The 24,714-nt window shown below is 38.7% G+C and overlaps 2 protein-coding genes across 8 annotated transcripts in view; one reads left to right on the forward strand and one right to left on the reverse strand.

Annotated features, from left to right (window-relative positions):
• Window positions 1-3,775, forward strand: part of cd99l2 (CD99 molecule-like 2) — a 15,162-nt gene extending 11,387 nt beyond the window's left edge. For all 4 annotated transcript variants that reach the window (XM_053629072.1, XM_053629070.1, XM_053629073.1 and 1 more), the window contains one exon: window positions 1,056-3,775. In XM_053629072.1, the coding sequence (XP_053485047.1) occupies window positions 1,056-1,117 (62 nt within the window). In that variant the 3' untranslated portion in view covers window positions 1,118-3,775. The remainder of the gene's footprint in view (window positions 1-1,055) is intronic.
• Window positions 3,765-24,714, reverse strand: mtmr1a (myotubularin related protein 1a). 4 transcript variants are annotated; one of them, XM_053629042.1, is made up of 17 exons: window positions 23,882-24,714; window positions 21,051-21,156; window positions 20,750-20,773; window positions 16,576-16,599; window positions 12,394-12,472; window positions 12,198-12,292; window positions 11,985-12,092; window positions 11,465-11,566; window positions 11,281-11,364; window positions 10,804-10,953; window positions 10,333-10,521; window positions 9,929-10,114; window positions 9,447-9,653; window positions 9,264-9,356; window positions 8,062-8,175; window positions 7,696-7,872; window positions 3,765-6,930 (listed from the first exon to the last, which is right to left on the reverse strand). In XM_053629042.1, exons 1-17 carry the CDS (start codon window positions 23,998-24,000, stop codon window positions 6,763-6,765), a joined length of 2,025 nt encoding a protein of 674 aa, XP_053485017.1. In that variant the 5' UTR covers window positions 24,001-24,714; the 3' UTR covers window positions 3,765-6,762. The 4 variants fall into 4 exon arrangements, with proteins under 4 accessions (XP_053485017.1, XP_053485015.1, XP_053485014.1 ...); XM_053629040.1 differs by having other exon boundaries at window positions 9,264-9,653; window positions 12,394-12,469; XM_053629039.1 differs by having other exon boundaries at window positions 9,264-9,653.

A 24,714-nucleotide genomic window follows, 5' to 3' on the forward strand; every position in this document is an offset into this window, starting at 1 on the left:
CATATTAGTGAGTAAATTTGCACAAACCTCAGAAGCTCTTGTAGGATATGAACATTTTCCCGAGCTAACAGGATTTTCAGTAATACCAAATTGCTAAACGCTCCCACGAATGATTTATTTATAGTTACATTTATATAGCACTTCCCTAGACACTCGAAGCGCTAGTATGGGGGATGATGCGACGGCAACCATAGTGCGCCAGAACGCCCACCATACACCAGCTATTAGTGGAGAGGCGAGGAGAGTGATGTAGCCAATTCAGAGATTATTCAGGGGCCATGATGGAATTTCACCAGGACACCCCTACTCTTTTATGATAAGTGTCCTGGGATTTTCAATGACCACAGAGAGTCAGGACCTCTATGAAAGACAGTGCTGTTTTTATAGTATAGTGTCATTAGGCCCCACACAGACCACAGGGTGAGTGCCCCCTGCTGGCCTCACTAATACATCCAATACAATACTAACACATCCAGCAGCAACCTTAGTTTTCTCCAGGAGGTCTCCCATCCAGGTACTGTCCAGGCACAACCCTGCTTAGCTTCAGTGGGAAACCAGGCGAGAGCTGCAGAGTGATATGGCTCTGGTAGGTTTATGAATAGATCTGTTCAAATCCGGCTCGATAAATGAGGCAGACTTGTTGGTTGGTTCTGGTTTTGATTTGGTGCCTTCTTGTTTTGGTCTATATTCAGTTTGACAGTGTGTACTTGACCACAATAATAATCCTTTCTTCAAAAACACCTATTAATCATATCGACTTTGACAAAATCTTGAGATGTCACATGCACAAGTCAAGTCAAGTAATCTTTCATATGGAAGTGTCACATTCTGTAAAAACAGAATACATAGGACTAAATAACGTGCTAATAGTTTGTTACAATGCAGGACAAGAACAAATGCAGCACAATAATTGAAATATACAGGAAGTTATGGGGACTCACAAAGTATACACACAGGATACATGCATGTTGTGTATATATATCATTTTGTTGAAACTGTTGGGATTGTATGTGATTAACCAGCTGACATCTAATAAAACTATTTTCATTTTATAGTTCAACAAACTCTCCTCCAGCCCCCCAACGCTGAGCCGCCCACAGAAGACAACGTGGTGTAACCTGTGATACATCTCCCAGCCTGAAGAGGGAGCACTGCTCAACGCATACACACTCTCAGTTGGGGGGCATCTGCTTTGTGACTAAGTCAAACGTTCTGTGAATATTTATTTAACCGTTTGTCTTCATTCTCACTAATACGACTGTTTACAATATTATTCATATGAAGTTGGAAATTGTGCAGAAGTTTAATGTGTTTCTAATTGAAAGTACAAACTCTGAGACAAACAATTCATGCATTAGTGCTGCTCCCGCTTTTTAGTTTCCATCACACTTTTGTGTGAAAGCATCACTGTGTTCATCATTAATCCAGAGTCTGTGATTGGATTATCCACATCGTGTTCAAATAAATATTTCTATAGGAAACGCTTTAGAGCAGGGAAGCCTTACTGTGTTCCTGTAAAATTACAGTCCAGTGCAGTTTGGGAATTTTCCTGAATCACACCCGATTTAAGTCCTCGGGTCATCAGGTAGGAGTGTTAGATGAGAAATCATCACACTGTGCATGATTACAGGAATTCAGGGCCAGAGCCAGGCTCCCCTGCTTTATAAATTAATTGTTGATGATCACCTTAAAGTAATTCCCAGTGAAGATTTATCACCTTTTTACAAGCATCCTTTTCACATTTAAAAAAAAAAAAAAAAAGAAAGAAAAAAAATTGCAGTGATTTGTACATTTGTGCCCTGCATTTCTTTCAGAGCCGTGGAACTGAATTGTTGTGTATATAGGCAGGTTTTTTTGTGCTCTGAAATTGAACAGGACTTTTGAGAAGATATCTGCTCACGGTTTAATTTGCTTTTAAAAACAGACTGACAATTGGAGGTGAGCGTACGTGTATCAAAAGGTGGTTGTGTTGAAGAAACCTTGTTGATCAATCTTTGCTAACTTGCTCTGTGTGTGTGTGTGTGTGTGTGTGTGTTTACTGGTACAACAGTGGTAGCAGATTTTCAGAGGCAAGCTTACAGTAACGAAGACGCTCAAGTGTACTTGTTTGGAAGATGTAGAAACTCAAGTCTTACATGTTAGCACAAACATGTCTTTTTCCTTTATTAGGGAATTTGTGCTTTTGGACATTTTTGAAAGATATCGTGCTTGTGAAATGTGCTTTGCGTGTTATTCATGTTCAACTGGTTATATCGGTGTATCTTTATATACACTTGTAGCAGTGTAGCTACAGTACAATAGATTTCGTTAGCAGTCATATCAATGGTCATATGAAGTGTTTGGGCTTAGATTTGTGTCTTTTAGAATCATTTACACTCTATGGCACCTTTTTACGGTTTTGCTGTATCAGCTGTGTTTCAATTGATCTGTGTTTGATTATTTCCTCCCTTCGCTCAAACACTGTGTTTGAGAAGGCCTTCTTAGCTGAACGGTTGTTTTCCTCAGCTTTGGATTTAGCTGTAGGGCCCAGAGGTTGTTGGAGTTTGAAGAGGAGGCAATAAAAGATTTGGAACACGGCCCTGTTTTCCTTTCCGAGGTTCCCCGGCTTTTTTCCGTCACCCGTCACCTCCTAACCGAGCTCAATTCTGCTGCACCTTTTTAGCCACAAGCTGCTGGTGCTTGACTTCTTAGGCCTTATCCTGTTAAGCGGCCGCACTATCGCAAAAAGGAGAGTTCAGTATGCTGACTGTATGAGCTTCAGTTGAATGTGTATGTGGTCGAACTCTTGGTAGGACAGTCCAGTATATTACAGACGAACACAGACAAAACATCCACAACGCTTCTACTAAATATTGTTGAATGTCCGCTCGTATGCAACTTGCCAACAATGTCACGTCCTATCGAGAGTTTCAGTCGATGTTTATGATCTAACCGAATGTAATTTTTTTACTCTGGTACAATTTTCTTGACCACTTTAACGTAGCATCTCTGGTGTTACTTTTGTCACACATGTATAACACCAAAGACAAGGCAATGACGAGGTGATCTCGTTCCTTCGTGTGTTTTTGCCTCAGATTCTGGTGACTGTTCAGACTTGGTTTGTAGCGAAATTTCAAATTCACAAATGCCTTGAACAATATACATTTTCAACAATTCGTTTGAATCGACTGTTACATTTCCGCTGCACGGTGGATTTTAAGGATGCACTGTGATCAGTGTGGCGACGTCTGGGAGTCGAGTTACCGAAAAGGCCACAAATTGGAGGTTACATTTAGTCTCTAAAGGAAATCTGGGCTCTTGGTGTTTTTTGGATAGGAACTGCAAAACCTTTTCTATAAGGGTGAAAACAGATGCATGCTTAGATTCTTTAGCTGTAGACAGTTTTTCTTGCTTACTGCATTGACATATGAAGTTTGGACGGGTTCTGTAGAGAGAATTTTCTGAAGAGTTTTGGATTTGCACTGCCAGTGAAGCGACACATTTACCACCACAGATCAAATTGAAATGTCATACAGTAGGAGTTTGCATTGCTTTACCAGTGTCTGTTCACTTCAGCCCAGACTCATTGCTGAGACATACGATTCCCCATTGTGTGAAGTCAAGAAGTTAAGATCTACTGACAATCTTCACTGCTTCAATAGTCAATTTTCTACTTGTATTTGGAAACAAAGATCTGTTTTAAATCTTATCCCTCACTGGCAATACCTGATAGAAAGAGATTAACATGAAGGGAAAAAACAATAAAAAAAAAGACTGAAAACGAATTTGTCTTGGATTGTTTTATTTACTTTTTTCCATTGGAATGTCAGAAGCTTCTTCAACTTGGCCACAAATCTTACAAAGTCAGGTATATTGTCAAGTATTGTCCCAAAATACCTCTATGATGGATAGATGTGCTCACTGATCACTTGTACATGTGCTCATTCATATAATTATCCAATCAGCCAATCATATGGCAACACCACGATGTATAACATCAAGCAGGATCAGATGAAGAGCTTCAGTCAATATTCACATCAAACACCAGAATGTAATCCAGTGATTTTATCTGTGGCATGGTTGTTGATTCTAAATGGGCTGGTTTGAGTATTCCAGAAACTGCAGCTCTCCTAGGATTTCCACACACACACACACAAACACACTTGTGTGAAAAACATCCAGTAAGTGGCAGTTCTGGGGGTGGAAACACCTTGTTGATGAAAGGAGAATGGCCAGACTGGGTCAAGTTAATAGGACGGCCATAGTAACGTCAAATGACCTCTCTTAATATACATGGTGAGCAGAAAAGCATCTTGGGATGCATAGCATGCCAAACCTTGAGAACAGTAGAAAACATCATTTGATTCCACCCGTGTCACCCAATAACAGGAATGTGAGGCTACACAGACTGGAAAAAGAGCAGGTTATTCGAGTCTTCAATAGTCCAGTTTCAGTGAACCTCATACATCGTGCTGTTGTTACATGACTGGCTGATTGGATAATTGCATGAATAAACAGGCATTCGTATTATAATGACTGGTGAGGGTATAGTACAAGCATAAAAATACAGATACTAAGTGCAAAGTTTGTGAAAGGGGTGTTAATTATACATCCTTTCTTGAAGCATAATTAGATGCGTCTGGAAGACTGCGTTTTCATCAGGATGACTCTCACCATTTGTATGTATATCTGATTTGTACTTTGTCCTCTATCCCTCTAAAGCACATTGAGTTCCACTGTGATCCTTTTCTTAATTCACTGGATACATTTCATTAGTACCCTTTGCTCTGTTTGCACTAATAGATAAAAGAAGCTGTATTGGGGCATCTTGTAAGTAAGGGACGTACCTAAAATCTGGTAGCTGTTATGAGAAAGTGTAACATGCCTCCCTTTCAGTTCCATCATTGCACGGATGATTCACACTTCTCCCTTCATTACATGAAACACCAGTGCACCGTCACAACCCTTTACAGAGCAGTATGTATGGAAGCAAAACAGAGACAATAAGTGAATTCATAAATCATCAAATTTGAACTCCAATGGATTCACATCAGTGAAAAATAATACCTTGAAAACCACACATCTGTATTTTTAATGTTTTTTTAGTAACCTCCTTGAAATTCTAAGGAGTTTATATTTCAGTGTTCACATGCACAAATTCATGCTTTCAAAAAAAAGAAAATAAAGGTTTTTCAGTGTTCATTAAATCAGATATTCCATCGATCTTACACAGGGTCGCCCTGGAGTCTATCTCAGGCGAGGGGCACCGTGGACGAGGTGTGAGCCCATCACACACCTGTTCACACACTATGGACAATTTACAACGCATGTCCTTGGACTGGGGGAGGAAACCAGAGTACAACCTGGAGGTGTGAAGCTAGCAAGCTAACTACAAAGTCACTGCGCCCCCTCAGATACTCCAAAAACTATGTATTTTTATTACAGCCTCTCTTTAAACTTGATTTTGCCCATTTTCTAAAATGTAAAAGTGTAAATACAAAAACGTTTATAGGATTATATAGGATTATCGACTGGTTTAACCACAGTTAATACTTTTGCAGTCTTCTTTGAGGGTTACACATTTGGCTCCCTGAAACAGTACGAAACTCCCCATGCTCTTCAGGAAAAAAACAAAACAAATAAACCAAAATAAAACACCTTTATCCAGCACAACACATGAAGAAACAAGTAACTTCCGGGTCATAGCCAATCGAAAAAATAAATAAAATGTTCAAATGAAACCTGGACATTTGACCCATTTTCTAATTGCTTATTTTTAACTTGAGCGTGAGATTGAAAGAACGGAAATGGCTTCTTATTAGTTTTTTTTTTTTTTTCCTTTTTCATTTTGGATTTGTAAATGAATAATAAAATAACAAGCCATTTTTCCATTTTCGGATAATTGGTTCTTAATTGAATATGAAAAGAACGAACGATATGATACACGGATTCTATTAATTCAATGGTGTCGAAATTTCTTTTCCAAAATTCAATGGCTTTTCACATTCAGATCTTTATGTCTCTGTTTTGCTTCCCTATCGGTGACGATTACCAGTTCTTTTCATTACCAGTTCGATTTATTCAAACGATACCGGTGAAAAGTCCATGAAACAGGAAAGGCCGTACAACTCAACATTTTAACACCTTCATACAAAAACATGACAAACTGACTATTTATTCAGTGCTTCCATATATTAGCAAGGTGAAAGGCAGGTCTATGAGAAATGAATAATACTGACATAACTATCAAGCTTCAGTGTGATGACAGAGTGGACATAAAATGGAAAGTAACTAATAAAATACAAAAATAGAACAATGATTCACTTTGGGGGGGGGGGACACAAAAACCTTCAAGTTGCTAAAAACTGTATTGAAATATTAAAACATGAAAGGGAGTTGGCACAGAGGAGCAAATGAGGCCACAGGGAAAGATGAACATGACATGTAAGTACAAATATATTAATACTTCTTTTTTTCATATTTACAGGTCAAATACTAGATAGTAAATACTATGGATTCATGCTGCAGACATGCTGACTATCATTCCAAGATCCATTTTTCGGTTTATATAAAAAAAAAAAAAGGATTTATAAAATGTGACACTAGGTTACTTCTCTATAGTTAAAAATAAAAATGCAAACAGGAATGTGTGTGTGTGTTTGTGCCCGCTTCATACTCATCCACTCCCTACTTGTGCCTGAGAGTGTATTCATTGAGTAAAGGCAGTATGTGCTCTTAAATGTGTGTGTGTGTGTGTGTGTGTGTGTGTGTGTGTGTGTGTATTTAGACGGCAGTGTGAAGTGGTGTACCACTATGTGAGGAGGGAGAAGTATGCTCTGAGGATGAGGAGATGGAGCGGGATGACGTGGCCTCTCTCTGGAGCTCCTCCACTTTCTTCTGCAGCTCAGCACGCAAAAATAATAACTCTTTCAAATTCTGATGGACCGGCACCTACATAAGAATCAACAAAGCACACAAACATCAGTTTTGTTTTGGGACACTGATTTTCTAAATCATTACATTCGCTTTCTATTTATTTATGTATCATTATTAAAAGATCAATCATCAAGCCGGTGTAACCTTAATCTTTATCGCTAGCTACTCCTGAAGTGTTTTGGAAATCGTTTCAGCCACGTCATGTTCACTCACCGTCCACTTTATTAGGAACACCTGTACGTTCATGTAGTTTTCTAACCAGCCAATCATGAAATATACAGGAATATAGAAGAATCACTCAATTTCAACTCATTTAAAAAATAAAAAAATAAAAATCTCACATTGTTGGATTTTAGTTTGTAATGCAGTGAGCACAACCAAGGAGTGAGTGCATTTTAAAAAGAAAACTACAGTGCTGTTGAAGACTGAAACCTGTACATACAAACTAGAACTGAAAATGTAACCACTGAAGAGTCAAGTGTCAGAGATCCTCGTGTGTCCAGTTCCGCTGTGTATGGCACTTTTTATGGTTACCGACCCTTTATTCCAGCTTTTTTGTTTTTTTGTAGCTTTGTGCTGATACAAATGTTTTTGGTTTTTTTTAAAACAAACTTGATGTTAAAATCCAGAAACATTTAGAAATAAAAAGTGGCATTCGTCACTTGGTCGAAGTGACACTGTTCAGTTATCCAAGTAACTAGGTATTTTGGTATATATTGGAACCACTATTTTTGAGCATTTCCCCATAATTTCATAAAGTGTGTTTTGCAGTATAATCACCTGTGGTCTCATGCGTGGGTTCCAGCGCACATAATAACCCACCCAGAGCTCCAGATGTCTGAGACTGGCCAGTGGATACAGCACCTGGTTTTTATAGTCCACATAGAACGGGTTAGTGAAGTCCTCCGGCTGACTGTTAATGTAGGACCACAGTGACATCGTTTTACCCTGTACTTCCTAAAAACAAAAATTGGGGGGGGGGGGGGGGGGGGAGCATGAGAGAGAGCAAGAGAGAGAGGGAGGGAAGAGAGAGGGAGGGAGGAGACAGAGCAAGAGAGAGAGGTCATAATACACTTAGACAAATTAATTTCAATTCAGGAAAATAAAACAGGCTGGAAAGCCTCCCTGATGAAATGTGGAGCGTACCTTTTCCATTCTCTCCTGCTCACTGCTATAGAGGAATGTACCAAACAGGCAGCTGTAGAGGTGATCCAGAATGGTGATGAGCAAAAGCTCGTTGAACTCAAAAGCAGAAGGAAACTGAAAAAAAGAACACAGACACTGGGTTTAACAGTGTATAGTAAGATACTTAAATGTGGAGCTGCACAATAACGCCTGAACAGATAATCAGTCTTTTGTTCAGTATGGAAATTATATTTATTTCTTACAATTAGAGTCCTCTTCAAAAGTATTGGAACAGCAAGGCCAATTCTATTGTTTTTGCTATACACTGAAGACATTTGGGTTTGAGATCAAAAGACGAATATGAGATGATTTCAGCTTTCGTTTCCTCATATTTACATCGAGATGTGTTAAACAGCTTAAAACATGGCAGCTTTTTTTGAAGCCACCCTATTGATTAACTGTTCAAAAATACTGGAACGTGTGACTGATGGGGTTTTCTTGCTGCCCAGGTGTACCTTGTTAAAATGACTGTTTAAGGAATGAATAGCTCTGAATGTCTGCTCTTGGTTTGAGCCCTGGGTTTCGCCTGTGGAGACTGCATTTGTTGTTAAAAAGAACCGACATGAAGACCAGAGAGCTGTCTATGGGAGAAAAGCAAGCCATTTTGAAGCTGAGAAAAGAGGAAAAACCTGTCTGAGCCATTGCACAAACAATGCGCATAGCCAATACAACAATTTGGAATGTCCTGGAAAAGAGAGTTCGTTCTCATCATCTCTTAATTTATAACATTAAAATAAAACAATAGTTCCCTCACAAACCTCTCTTTTTTTTCCCCCCTCACTCTTGAAATTAATAAGACTTGCAATGTTACTGAGAAACTGGAAAGTGCAATGTCCTCTTTCCCGTGACACTGGAGACTACTTCCATAAAAAGATAACTTATAAATCTTAACTAGATCACAATGATTATATGTTTTTTTTCTTTAAGTAACAACATGTTTATAATATGTTTACGATTAAGCTTAGAATATGTATTGCGTACGCCATACTAGACCCTGTGAATGAGCTGTTACTATAGAAACGAGAACGTGCACATCAGTATAAAGCTGTAATTTCCCTTGCAGCTGGAATCAGAATCATGCTGTTACAGAAATGTCACCAACGCCTTCTGACCAATCAGATTGGAGAATACAAGTGTTGGGGTGTAAAGCATCAATAGCTGACCTGTCTCATCATCTGCCACACACAGTCGATGAACTGCACAAAGAGAGGGGATCGTTCCGAGTTGGCGTGATTCTCATCTCCATGGCCGACACGCTGAGAAACACAGAGAGAGAGAAAGATGGGGTTAAATATACATGCGTTCACACGCCTGCACACAACCACGCCCTCACTGCTCATACGCACCGAGGCGAACTTGTGTCCGAAGCTGATCCACTCCTTCTCGATCAGCACCTGGAAGCCCCTGAGTGTGCGGTAGTGCGAGTCCAGCATCAGCATGGCCAGAGAGGTGAGCTGAGCCGTACGGTCCCAGCCGTCACTGCAGTGCACCACCACTGAGCTCTTACTGCATTCAACCTTATCTGCTATACGCACTGCACCTGCTAATAACAGCTATACGCGCGCACACACACACACACACACACACACACACAAAGTCAGTTCAAACAACCATCACTTCACTGACTGAGTAAAACACAACACACAAGGCTTCACAAACAAGGTATCACAAATAGTTGTCTAGAACAACATGTAGATAATGAATTAAGTAAGTACTTTTGATGTGATGTTTGATGTGAACATTAACTGAAGCTCTTGATTTGTATTTGCATGATGTTATGCATTGTGTGTGTGTGTATATATATATATATGTGTGTGTGTGTGTTTACCCTGATATACTCCAGCCAGTGTGTGGCATCTATGGCAGAGTGCCAGTGAAGTTCGTCTATGGTGGGGTAGACCACATCCTTCAGCTTGCGCAGAGACTCCCGCATCACATGGATGTTGGGAATCTCCAAGAAATTCAGTTCCGCATTGGGATAGAAACTTTCGCTCTCATAGCCACCATCTTTAGCCTGGAGGGGAAAAGAGAGGAGAGAAGAGAATGCGATGCTCGAATAAACTCACCACTACAGCATGTCACATTATTATACATAAATCCCTATAAAATCTCTCTATATAATATCTTTATACCTATGCTCACAAATATATGCATTTCATTTTTACACAATAGCTATCTCTACCTGAAACCTAAACTGAACTCATGTCTGAAGACATCTCTCTCTCTCTTTACCTTATTAGTGTCAGCGACACTGCTCTGCCTTGCGTCGAATATGGTCAGCTTGTGTGACTGTGCGTTGGCGTCCATTATAGTCTGCAGGTAGCGCTCGTCCTCTTTGCAGCGGCGGTCCGAGGGGCCCACCAGCGGCTGACTGCAGCGCACAATCGTGGCCTGACTCTCAGGATGGATCCAAGAAAGGACCTGAAAGAGAGCAGGCAACAAAATGTTGTACATCAGAAATTAGAAGTGACATGGACAGCTAGTTACTACAAAGGGATAATGGTATACACTGGCATGCCTGGTTTCCTGAAAAAAATAATCACTGAGAAGCAAAGATGCTCTAGAGACAACGTGAAGCGGGCAGGACAGGCAGTCGGGTAGGGTTAAACTATGCCATTAATGCGTCTACCAGCATTAACACGACTAACAAAAAGCCTGCATTATTAGTAACTCACTCATTAAAGACCACACACACACACTGACCGGTATGCGATGCTTGGCCCTAAAAGCCGCTACTCTTTTAAGCTCGTCATCTTTGATACTAGTTGGGATGACCAGGAGAGCAGGATATGTGTCACACACTTCGTAGTTACTGTTTATCTTACTTATAGTCCAACTTTCATTGGGCAGACCCTGCACAAGAGACAAAAACAATACAAAAACAATAAACACTGTGAGTCAAATGGTTTTAAAGACAGTTTTTTTTGTTTTATTACAGGCAAATAAATAAGGAAAAAAAACCCCCAAAAAAACAAAAACAAATGCTCCATCAAATACCTCAATCTTTATTTTTATTGAGTTAGTCATTGTCCACTCTCAGATCCGAGTGGGATTTGAAATGAGTTCTTTATTAAAGTGCGTTCCACCAAAATACATGGATTTATATATATATATATATATATATATATATATATATATATATAGATAGATAGATAGATAGATAGATAGTATATGTCTCACCATTCTCTTATACTCTGATACTGGGTCATAAACCTTCCATCCATCTACTGGATACTTTTCCTTGTATTGGAAAGCAAACAGGGGCTGGGGGAAAAAAAAAAGGTCAAATCAATTATTTACAACTCCTCAACTTGTCTTGAAACAAAGGACCCAAAACTGGCAACATATTAAAGTGGACACTCACCAGATCATTGGAAAGTGGGAAGGCGCACTTGGTAAGCGTCTCCACAATTTCCAGTTTACTCTGTTCCTCCTTCTTATAGGCGAACCTCGGACTCCTCATGTCCTGACAGAGAAAAAGAGAAAGCCTGTGAGATCAAATCCCTAAAAGAGTGGCATAAGTACGTGCATGAATGCTTTTCAAAGTATTTTAGTTATGCTGTTGCTGTGGTTGAATCTCAAATGCCACTCCGAGAAGTGCCTTAGTTAATTTCTAAAACATTATGTTACACCCCAATGAGTTCGCATATGCAGTGAATACAAAATCCTTCAGAGTTCAGTCTTGCTGGGAATTATCATCTGAAGCAATTCTGAAAACTCAGTAACTGTAAATGTTCTCTTTTGGTCTTTCTCAGCTGGTCAGAAGATCCAGTTTATCAGTATTTAATGAGATCACCATCAACTTACTCAAACTACGTACACTTGCGTCTTTTGCAATAGAACATGCAGCAATGCACGCTGGACCTTATAGTGTAGTCTTTCACCTTACAGACGATCTCCATTCCCTGCGTGTTCTCCCCATGACTCTGAACACTGATGGTCTCCAACCGGCTTATCACCCCCAAATTCACATTCAGCACAAAGGGATGATCCTAAAAACAGGATGCGATTAAAACCTGATTGAATCTGGAGCCACATATGATTTTTCTGGTTAGTTTGAATAGCACAAATGGCACTGCATTAAGACCATCGCTCACCCGCTCAAGACTGACGAAGTAAAGCTTGTAGTCGGTGATCGTGAGCGTGCCTGTCACGGCTCCAGTGAACGGACAGATATACATCACATCTTTAGCTACAGATAAAGAACAGACAGATTCCTGGGTGTTACAGAAGAAGCAAGCTCATGAGAAACGTCATGTTGTGTAGTGTGAACGATTTCAGGAAAACACTCACCAGTTATTTTAATGCTCTCCCCAGGGACTAGTGGAACTTCGTCCATGGGAACTGGCCTCTGCATGTCTTTAAATGCCTGCTGCAAAAATAATATATAATACCCTTTAGAATTAAGTCTAAAGTAACGACTCCCCTAAACACAAAAATACAACAAGAAATTTGCATATAAACAATCATTTAAACTGACAAAAAAAAAACCTCACTATAATTTAAAGCCTGAGGGGATTTAAAATCTGCGATTGCTTTGTAATGTTGGTCTTATATCCGTATAATTTGCAATACAATGTAGAAGCAATTTTTTAAAATATAAATTTAGGCAGCCGTAATCTAAATGTGATGTTGCTTGTCCTACACCTTTCACAAATCAACCCATGTGTAGTTTAGGATTGACCAACTCCGATTCTTCCTGCTTGCACCAGTGTGTATTCACCCTCGTATCCAAAATAGTGCTAACAGTTGAACAATTCTGTACCCTTTAGAGGGTATCTTTTGGACACTAATGCTAATCAGTCCGTACAGGATTTATTTTTTTGTGATCGTTGCGCACAGAAACGCTCGATTTTGCTGCGGCTTTAAAAAAAAAAAAAAAATTGTGCTTTTTTTGAGGAAAACTACTTGAATTGGCAAAATTGCAATTGCAGGGAATTGTTTTGCACGGCGTTTCACAGTGAAGCCTGTCGGTAAATGAGACCTTTTAGCCGTACTTGTTCAATGCACGTGAAGGCGGTTTTGGCTCAAACAGCATGCTGAAGGCCACTGTGTCAACAACAAAAACAGCCAGAGAAAGGTAAACCCGTTTTGAACAATCAGTAATGTTACTGTATAACATTAGTATGTATTATTTTTGTGTAGGTTTTTTCCCCCTTCAGTTCAACCTATTACCCATTTTATATGTGTGAATCAGTACCTAATAAAATGTTTTCTTTCTATAGAGAGCTTTGGCTCTATAAAGCGGCTAATTAAAAATACACAATCCAGTGTTTAGTAGACCATGTTCCAGTTTTAGTGGTCTAACCTAGGTCTATCAAAACAATAACGTTACTCAAATTTTGGCTGAATGACACAAAAGACGTGTTAAATATCTCCTGAATATTTCCATGATTTTTGATTTGTGTAATTTGTCAAATATAAATAAATTCAACTCTTTAAAGAAAAGAAAAATCTAATTTCACTGTCATGTTCTTCCTGTAAATTCTATTATACAGTCATGTGAAAAATAAGTACACCCCATGGAAATTGTTGGCATTTTTGGACAAACAAGCATTTGATCCTCTTTGAAACAGTGCCTATTAATAAAGTTTATAGAGTGTATCAAATGACATATAAAATTGACATTCTGTAGTAATTTTCACAATTTAAATGAACAAAAAACAGATCAGTCACATGGAAAAAGTAAGTACACCCCTACATTTCACACACCTTCAAATCCATAAAATTAGAGTCAGGTGTTGGGTGTCAGTGATTAGAACCTGCTTAGGGAGTGCAGGTGGAACCTGTCTTATTTATACCCTCTCATATCTAGTGTCTGGTGTTCCCTTTGTTATTGAGGTGTGTGGTGTCATCATGCCAAGATCTAGGGATGATCAAATGTTTGCTTGTCCAAATATGTTTAAAAAAAAAAAAAAGCCAACATATTCCATGGGGTGTTCTTATTTATTCACATGACTGCATGTTTAACATAATGCTTAAGGTTGGTGTCATATAAACATTTTTTAAAAAAAATACTCAACACTGTTCCCTGGGACAATTTTTAACACTATGCTAGTGCCCAAGTTTATTCTGTGTTTATTCCTTATTATCAAGTGCGTTGTTATTTCAGAGTAAAATATTCACAGAAAGGCTGAACAGAAATGCACTGAGATGCAGAACTACAGCACTGCATGAGGCATAGCATGCAGGAGTGAGCTGTTATTAATACATACAACAATAATAATATCAGTCAGCGTGCAACAGTAATAGAAGAGGAAATATCCAGTAAGTGATTAGAGAAACTGCTGAGTGGAGGAAAAGCAGAGAAAAGGAGGATGATTAGGGGTTAAAGAGAGACTTGCCAGAGCATGAGGAGGCAGCTCAGTGTCACTGTCACCCTCATAGCCATGTTCCTCTCTAGAGTCCTGAGACTGAACAGACAGCCAAGCAGGAAAGAGACAGAAGTGGAAGAAGAAAACAGAGCAAGAAAAAGAGCAGAGAATTGAAACAAAATAACATTGTGAGGAAGAGTCTTAATTGAGAGAACGTAAGGATGGAAGAATGCAGAAGCCATTCAGAAGAATACATTCAGGCCAAAAGTTCAAACCTCCATACAGAGACAGGATGTGTGATATGAGGAAGACAGCACACATACCACACTCAGCACTCATGACACAAGAGTAATATCCCACAAACGCTAGATCAGATTGAGATCTGAGGAAATTGGAGGCCGAGTCAACACCTTGAACTCTTTGTCATGTCAAACCATTCCTGAACAATTGTTGCAATGTTGCAGAGCGCATTATCCCACTGAACGAGGCCACTGCCATCAGGGAATACCGTTGCCATAAAGAGGAGGTACGTGGTCTGCAACAGTGTTTAGGTAGGTGGTACTTATCAAAGTAATGTCCACATGAATGCCACATGAAAGTCGCTCAGAGCCTTACCCTTGCCCATTTTTCCTGCTTCCACTCACATCAACTTTTAAAACTGACCGTTCACCTGCTGCCTAATATTTCCCACCCCAGGTGCCATTGAAACAAGCTACTCAATCAATGTTATTCACTTCACCTGTCAGTGGTTTTAATGTCATGGCTGATCAGTGTATATATTATACAATACAACAAGCCAAGGATGTAAGGATTTTGTCCCTCAGGTACATACTTATACGTGTGATTAATATTCTGATCCATTAATTCATATGCTTACATGATTGTTTAAAATCAAGCCCAATCTCATTTTTAAATGCTCTAAAAATTGGTAATCAGTCAGGTTCTATGAGATATTTTTGTATTAAAGTATGTACCTACATTGTACATATATTAAAGTATGGTTTGATACATATATATAGTTATCTAGATAATGGTATGTCTTAACATCATTCACCAGCACTAATCCACTAGCAAAGCACAGAAAAGTCAAAGGTCACATGCTTCCCACATTCCTGCACAACATTTCTTCACCACAGTTTCTATAATAATGATAATAATAATAATAATAATAATAATAATAACACTATATCTGACAATAGCTCCACTAAGATTTACAGAAAGAAGCGAACATCTTTCACTGGGATAGCATGTAGCGACTACTAGCCTACTGTCAATGGAATTCAGTTGCATAGTTTTCCTTAATTTTATGTGCAACAACATTAAAATGAAATGAATGCAGCACTTTCCCTACTGTACACAAGATCAATAAAAGGAGATGGGGGAATTAAAAAAAGGAACTGGACCTTATAGAGCACTTTGCATGTTAAACTCTTCATGTTAAGCTTTTACTCTTCAAATTCAATGATCACACACGGATCTATTACTAAAAGCCAGTACTAGGGGAGTGAGAATAAAGACCATAGGCAGAGGGGAGTAAGAGTTTTAGTCTACACTATATGGCCAAAAGTTTGTGGACACCTGACCATTATATTCATATGTGTTTGTTGAATATGCCAGATTTAGTTCCCACTTTGCTGTTATAATAAACTCCATTCTTCTGTGAAGGTTTTCCCACTAGATTTTGAAGTGTGGCTGTGGGGATTTTGTTCTCATTCAGCCACAACAGCATTAGTGAGGTCAGGCACTGCTGTCGAGTGAGGAGGCCTGGGACACATTCAGCGTTTCAGTTCATCACAAAGATGTGCAGTAGTAGCATGGTTCAGTGCAAACCATGTCTTTATGGAGCTTGCATTGTGCACATGGGCATGGTCACGCTGGAACAGTTGTGGGCTTGACCCATTTATTACATTTACATTTATTCATTTAGCACCAAAGCGACTTACAAATGAGGACCCCTTAGTTTCAGTGAAAGGAAACTGTAATGCTATAGCAAACAAAGACATTCTAGAATGGCTCACATATGGGCGTGAAGGTCACATGTCTAGAAACTTTTAGCCAAACATTGTATGAAAAGTGGAGGTCCTTAAGAAACCAGTGAATCAGCTTGAATAGGGGTGGATAGGGGTGATTAGACACAGCCAGCTCTCGAAGACAATCTTACCCTTAAATTAGACCTCTTGGATACCTGTCGATCACAGACAAACATGGACACACACACACATATATAGATGAACATGAGTAGAGGTGACAAATATGGAATCAATTTCTTCCTCAGCACATAGTTGCAGGGGTATAGAATGAGGTTTGAAGGTGGAATTGTACATTATAAAAGATTCTTATGATAATATATATATAGGTTAAAGACAATAAAGACAATTTTTTTACAGCCTTATTTGTTCATGTGTATGTATGTATGTATATGTGTGTGTGTGTGTGTGTGTGTGTGTGTGTGTGTATATATATATATATATATACACACACACACACACACACACATATACATACATACATACACATGAACAAATAAGGCTGTAAAAAAATTGTCTTTATTGTCTTTAACCTTTTGTTAAATCTTTTGTTTAAAAAATTCACAAAATACTCTGCTCTCATGGATATCAAACAATTGCAAACAACACAGGTTTGTCAAAAAAAAAATCTTTGTTAAATATAGGTGTGCAACAATTATTGCCACCCTTTTATTCAATACTTTGCGCACCAAGATAACAGCTCTGAGCTCAGACTATAATGCCTGATGAGGTTGGAGAATACATGGCAAGGGATCTGAGACCATTCCTCCATACAGAATCTCTCCAGATTATTGCCACCCCTATGAATTCATATGAGAAAAATATATTTGAAGTATATTCCCGTTGATATTCTACATTTTAGTACACCTGGGTGACAAGAACCGGAAATTGTTCAAATATGACTTTCTGCTTCACAGGGGTATAAATACGAGGTAACACACAGGCCAAATTCCCTTATTCATTCATAACAATGGGTAAGAACAAGGAATATAGCTGTGATGTGCAGCAAAAGGTCAGATCCCTTGCCATGTATTCTCCAACCTCATCAGGCATTATAGTCTGACTCAGAGCTGTTATCTTGGCGCATAAAGTATTGACTAAAATGATGGCAATAATTGTGGCACACCTATATTTAACAAAGATTTTTTTTATAAACCTGTGTTGTGTTTGCAATTGTTTGATATCTCTGAGAGCAGAGTATTTTTTTGTTTTCGAGCCCCTCGGTATACTCAAATGTACTGTATGGGCAATATAAGAGGGCATTTCTTCTCGGCTTGTGCATCTCCTCAAACGTGTCACGATTAAACACTGATGAATAATTTTCTGAGGTAGAAAACTGTACATTATAAATGATTCTTATGATAATATTATATATATCTAAAATAAAATATAAGAGATGTCATTATAAAGCAGTAATTTGGAACTAGTCTGGCCAGAACAATACAGTCAGGAATGTGGATCAGCGACAATGAGGTTCACACACCCAAGGATTAAATCTGTTCATTTGTATTTAGGTCATATCAGTATTTTTCCATGGCATGTCTGATAGGATTTTTATACTAATTTCAAGATGAACAAAATGGTGATTTCAACAAAAGTATATGGATTCAGGAATTAGAAATTCCAACTCATATTTCTTTATACATTGCATAATAAATTTGTTCAATTTAAATTTAACTTGATTTAATATTCTATTGGTAAAGGAACCTCAGAGTGGTAACTGTAAAGGCTTGCATGTTTACAATAAACTGCTTGGCTAGCATAGCACATTTTTCAGCACATATGAATAAAAGCCTCTCACACTGTTGTGTCACTTTCTAGTTAAAAGTTTTGTGTTATAAAGCCGGGGCAAGTATACCAGTAACCAAACGCTGAGAGGACTTTCAAATGATATTGGAGTCAGATATTTACGTAATATGCACCTATTTCTGCCATTGCTTTTAAGACTGCAGGAGGATTAGGTCTCACACAGAGATGATGTCACGTCTACACAGAGAATCCTTTCAGCCTTATAAATCTAATAAAGGCTTCATAATAATACAGATAAAACATTGAGTGACTAAAGGATTTCACCTGGCTAATCTATTAATGAGACTGAAATTTAGTGTTTTGCTTGTGTAGATTTTTTGGACAGTTACCTAAACATGTTAACGCTTAACACTAATGTTTTAGCAGCAGGATAAAAGACTTTTTTAATTCAACTCAATGCTACAATAATTAGTGCTACAACACTTCAACCGTAGTGCTGCCTGATAACCTACAGCTCTCATTTTTATGATGACACTACAGTCATGTGAAAAAATAAGTACACCCATGGAAATTATTGCCTTTTTTTGACATATTTGTACAAGTAAACATTTGATCCTCTTTGAAACAGTTCCTATTCATGAAGTTGATGTACTTGAACAAAAGCACAAAGAAAATTAGCTTTTTCAATAATTTTTTCAACAGAATGTCAATAGTTGTTATATTCGTCTGTGGAAAAAGTAAGTACAGCCTTGGCCTCAGAAGCTAGTACTGCCTCCCTTAGCAGAAATAAGTTAACGTAGGCGTTTTGCATAATTGTTGACCAGGCTTGCTGGAATTTCTGACCACTCTTCCATGCAATATTCTTTTAGTTGCAAGATGTTTGAGGGTTTTCTTGCATGTTCTGCCCGTTTCAAATCCTCCCACAACATTTCAATGGGATTAAAATCTGGACTTTGACTAGGCCATTCCATAACCCTCCATTTCTTCTTTCTGAGCCGTTCCTTGGTGGATTTGCTAGTGTGCTTAGGATCATTATCCTGTTGAAAGGTCCACTTTTGGTTAAACTTCAACTTTCAGACAGATGGCCTCACATTATCTTCAAGCACTCTTTGATATGATGCAGTTGAATCAATGAGTGCAAGCTGTTCAGTCCCTGAGGCAGCAAAGCAACCCCAATATATAACATTTCCACCACCATGTTTCACAGTTGGTATGAGGTGCTTCTCCTGAAAAGCTGTCTTTGGTCTGCACCAAACATGCCTGCTGTTACTGTGGCCAAACAACTCTATCTTTGATTCGTCTGTCCAGAGCACATATTTCCAAAAGGCCTGGTCTTTGCCTATATGCTCACTGGAAAACTGTAGTCTTGCGAAAGCTTTTTCCTGGCACACCTCCCATGCAGGTCAAATTCATGCAATCTCTTTCTGATTGTAGAAGCGTGCACTTTGACACCAACAGTTGCAAGACGTACTAGCAGATCCTGTGATGAAATGTTGGGGTTCTTGGAGACTTCTGCATCGGACAGTCTGCTCTTGGTCTGAATTTGCTAGGATGAGCAGTCCTGGACAAATTGGAAGTCGTTTGAAATCTGCGCTATTTGTATATTATTATTATGTATTTCAAATAAATGTAATAATTAAAATAATTCATAATAATTTTATTTTTACATCTTTTTAAATCCCTTGCCAGACTCATAGGTATCTACAACCTTTTTTCTGAAGGCCTTACAGAACTCTTTAGATCTTGGCATGATGACACCACACACCTCTATAGCAAAGGGAACACCAGACGCTAGATATGAGAGGTGTATAAATAAGACAGGTTCCACCTGCACTCCCTAAACAGGTTCTAATCACTGGCACCCAATCCTGAACACCTGACTCTAATTTTATGGATTTGAAGGTGATAAATGTAGGGGTGTACTTACTTTTTCCATGTCACTGATCTGTTTTTTTGTTCATTTAAATTGTGAAAATTACTACAAAATGTCAATTTTATGTGTTATTTGATAGTGCATCAACTCTATTAATATGCACTGTTTCAAAGAGGATCAAATGTTTGTTTGTCCAAATATGTCAAAAAAGCCAACAATTTCCATGGAGTGTACTTATTTTTTCACATGACTGTATTTGCTTTCATACAAATTATATTATTCAGCCAAACAATGTCTTTGGAGAGTTTTAGGTATGCAATTTGTACAATTAGTTTTGTAGCTCCAGTGCACCAAACAGTTTGATTGTTACAAAGTGAAAATTGTGCAAAGATTAAAAAAAAAATTATGGCCAAACTATTCTTTTAAAGGAGCAGACAAAGCACCTGCACTCATATCTGTAATAAGCAATAACAAGAATCATATCCGATCATAGCACAAAATTACCAATAACAAAGATAATTTAAAAGCACTGTCGGACAAAAAACAAGCAAAGCAAAAGCAAACAGTCAAATATGAGTGATTCCCATCAGCAAATTACACAATTATTCACTATTGTATTATGTGCTCTATTAGTAGTTTACAGAAGCACACAGACAGCAGCACACATATCAGCACTCAGGTCTTACCCTATGCTCTAGCTTCCACCCAATCTGTTGGACAAACAATGCATGCACCACAATGACATATACAGTAAAGAAAATGGATTTTATATCTCTGTACTACACTCACTTTGAAAACCAGACTAGTTAGTAAGCAAGTAAGTAGGGTTTTTTTTGTCATTCCAGTTAACTTCATGATAAGATGAATTCACAAAGATATGTAAAATGTGTTTGTTAAAATTATGTGGGCATACAATGAAGTTAAGTGAAGCTTATTAATCATGTAACACATCTTAAGTTTGAATAATGACATGAATGATTTGCTCACCTTGCAGTCACGGCTCACAACCTCAGGAATACAGGAGCCTGAGATCTGGCTGGAGATTGTGGCAGCGATCAGCTGTTTACACCATTCAACATGAGAGCCTGTAGGGCTGAGAAACACACACACACACACACACACACACACACAGAGTAAATTCACCTGATCACTGAGACCTTATACTACCTTACTGAAATATACCAAAATATTATGCCATGCACATGGTGACATACAGTTATATCCCTATCAAGGAGACACACACTCACTGAGCACTTTATTAGGAACACTATACTAATACTGTGTAGGGCTGCCCTTTGCTCTAAAAACAGCCTCAATATTTTATGACATGGATTCCACAGGATGTTGGAAACATTCCTGTGAGATTCTGGTCCATGTTGACATGATTGCATCACGATCCTGCAGATTTTTCAGGTGCACTTTCAAGCTGTGAATCTCCCGTTCCACCATATCCCCAACGTTTTCTACTGGATTCAGATCCAGTGACTGGGAAGGCCACTGAAGAACATTGAACACATTGTCATGATCAAGAAATCAGTTTGAGACGACTTTTGCTTTGAGACATGGTGCATTATCATGCTGGAAGTAGCCATTAGAAGATGGGTCAATTGTGGCCATGAAGGCCATGAATAATGATAATAAGTCTTAATTGGGCACATATACATATCTTCGCATACCCAAGCACGTCAGGAAGCACGTCTCTGTGCAGAGCTGTGCAGGGGTCAGGGCGCATGAGACAGCGCCCCTGGAGCAAAGAGAGTAAAGGGCTCAAGGGCCCAACAGTGGCAGCACTGGGGCTTGAACCCCCGACCTTCCAATCAGTAACCCAGAACCTTAACCACCAAGCCACCACTGTGAACACTACCTGAAGCTGCTATTTTATACACTGCAGTACTACCAGAAGACTGGCTGATTAGATAACTGCATGAAGGAGTAAGTGTTCCTAATAAAGTGCTTTATTAAAAGTGCAACTTTATTGATCCCTTAGGGAAATTGTTTTGTTGTAGCAGTACAATAAACAACAGAAATTCCAAAGAGAACAGACAGAGAACCCATACTTAGTAAACTAAATAAGCAAGAATAAAATAAGATGCCATGTACCGAAAAAAGGACAACACAAGACTCAACATAAAGGAAGTAGTGCGTGTGAGGAGCATTTCAATGCAGCACTGAGATAGCCGAGATGAGAGATGCAGTTATGTGGCTATTCATAATTCATATGTAATTCAGATTAGCTGGAGTAAACCTGTTTGAACATACAAAGATACACCACCAACAACATTAACACAACAACAACAACAAGCTACTATTGCCTTCATTTGGATGTTTCCAAATCCTGAGTGAAATGAGTCAGTGACCAAACTGGCTAGAAATTCAAAATGGCTAAAGTAAAATTACCTGAATCTACATAAACAAAATATCACCTCCATAACACCACCACCACCACCAACAACAACAACAACAAGCTGGTACTGAGGTCATTTGGATGGATCAATTTTCTTGCCCTGCTGAAAAAAACCCCAATAGAAACCCTCACAGAATTTGTAATGTTTTTAATGGTTATAATGAGAATTGTATTGGTTTTAAAGGAAACTGTAATGGTCCCTGTGGGTCTCTACTGTTGCTTTCTATTGGTGGCATTTTATGTCCAGTGGATACTGTTAAGGACCTACTTCCTTAATACGTCCTACTACATAATGGAAACCAATTGGTAATGGTTTTAATTGTTAACAGCTGACAGTTTAAAATGGTATTTGTAGATTACATTAGAATTTCTGTGATGGTTTTTATTGGGGGGTTTTTCAGTAGGGTGGTGAAACCTGCAAGTAACCAAATACAAATTCGATATGGCTAGAGTATAGCTACTTGAACCTACAAAGACAAAACAACCATTGCCACAACTAATATTAATACAACCACAACTAATATTAATACTACAACTACTACTACAACTACTACAACTACTACTACAAAAACTAATATTAATACTATAACTAATATTAATACTGTAACTACTACAACAACTACTATTACTACTACTATTAATACTACTACAACTACTATTATTACTACAACAACTAATATTAGTACAACTACAACTATTAATACTATAACTACAACAACAACTACTACTACTAATATTAATACTATAACTACAACAACTACTACTATTAATACTATAACTACAACAACAACTACTACTGCTTCTACTACTAATATTAATGCTACAACTTCTACTACTACTACTACAACTAATACTAATCTACCACACCTAATAGCACTAATAACAGATGATACATGACTGGCCCAGTCCCCGGATAAGGCTGCTCTCATGTTGGTAATGAGTGTGTTGTATTATGTGTGTATTATGGTTGTATTACGTGTGTATTATGTGTGTATTATGTGTGTATTATGTGTGAAGTGAGCTAGTTTCATTGAAACTGTGTAGCTGAATGAGACTGAAGCACAGCTCTTTCCTCATCATGATGTCTCGGGTATAAAGGCCTACGTGTATGGAGATCAGTTCACGAATCGATGAGTCCTCATTAGCAGAGCTTTGACCTACATACAAGGCGATCACAACATTTCAGGACGGTTGATGTGCTGAACTTTCAAATAAAAACAGTGAGACAGAAAGCCGGGATAGATAGATAGATGGATGGACGGATAGATGTACAGATAGATGGACGAGCCCTTTCCGATGGTAGAATCGCTATGCAGTGTCGACTGTGCACCGGGTATCTAACCGAGCTATAGACCAGCCACATATATTGTTTTTATTGTTGTGTGTGTGTGTACAATGAGGAAGCCATATTCACCTGTCCGCCGAGTCGCTGCTGTCTCGTCGAGCCGCGATGTTTACTCCCAGAGTCCGCGGCTTTCTCGGTACTGTAGGTATCGCGGGATTCTCGGAGCCAGAACACGCCTGTTTCTCCATGTTTTCCGCTTCCTGTCTCCTGAAGGTTTGTCGCTATCGCTTTATCTCTCTGTGCAGAAAGCGAGGTTGGGAGTCAGTGTGTGTGTGTGTGTGTGCTCTTCTTCCCCTCCCTTATGAAGGAAACGCCGTCATCGCTTCCTGTAGTGCTTTTGCTATTATGCTGCTGAGAAATAGCGCTTCTGTTTACTTATGGCGAGGAAATCACACTTCTCTCTCTCTCTCTGTCTCTCTCTGTCTCTCTCTCTCACACACACACACACACAGACTCTCTCTCTGTCTCTCTCACATACACACACTCTCTCTGTCTCTCTCTCTCTTACACACACACACACACACACTCTCTGTCTCTCTCTCTCACACACTCTCTCTCTCTCTCTCACACACACACACACACTCTCTCTCTCTCTCTCTCTCTCTCTCTCACACACACACACACACACACACACACACACACTCCCTCTCTCACTCTCAAGTCAAAAGGTTGTTTTATTGGCATGACAAATATTAACATTTGTATTGCTAAAGCTTGGGTACGGACAAATTAGAAAATAGCTGCAGAAATAAATAAGCAGAAACAAATGTACATACAATCAACAATACAGTCAAACAGAAACACTAGTAACAAGGCTCATAGAACCTTGAGAGGAAAAAAAATAAAAAGAAAAGAGAAGGAAAAAAGAAAAATACCCATACATATAAATAAACATACACACA

Source organism: Ictalurus furcatus, chromosome 7 (assembly GCF_023375685.1).
Source record: "Ictalurus furcatus strain D&B chromosome 7, Billie_1.0, whole genome shotgun sequence".
NCBI classification, from domain to species: domain Eukaryota; kingdom Metazoa; phylum Chordata; class Actinopteri; order Siluriformes; family Ictaluridae; genus Ictalurus; species Ictalurus furcatus.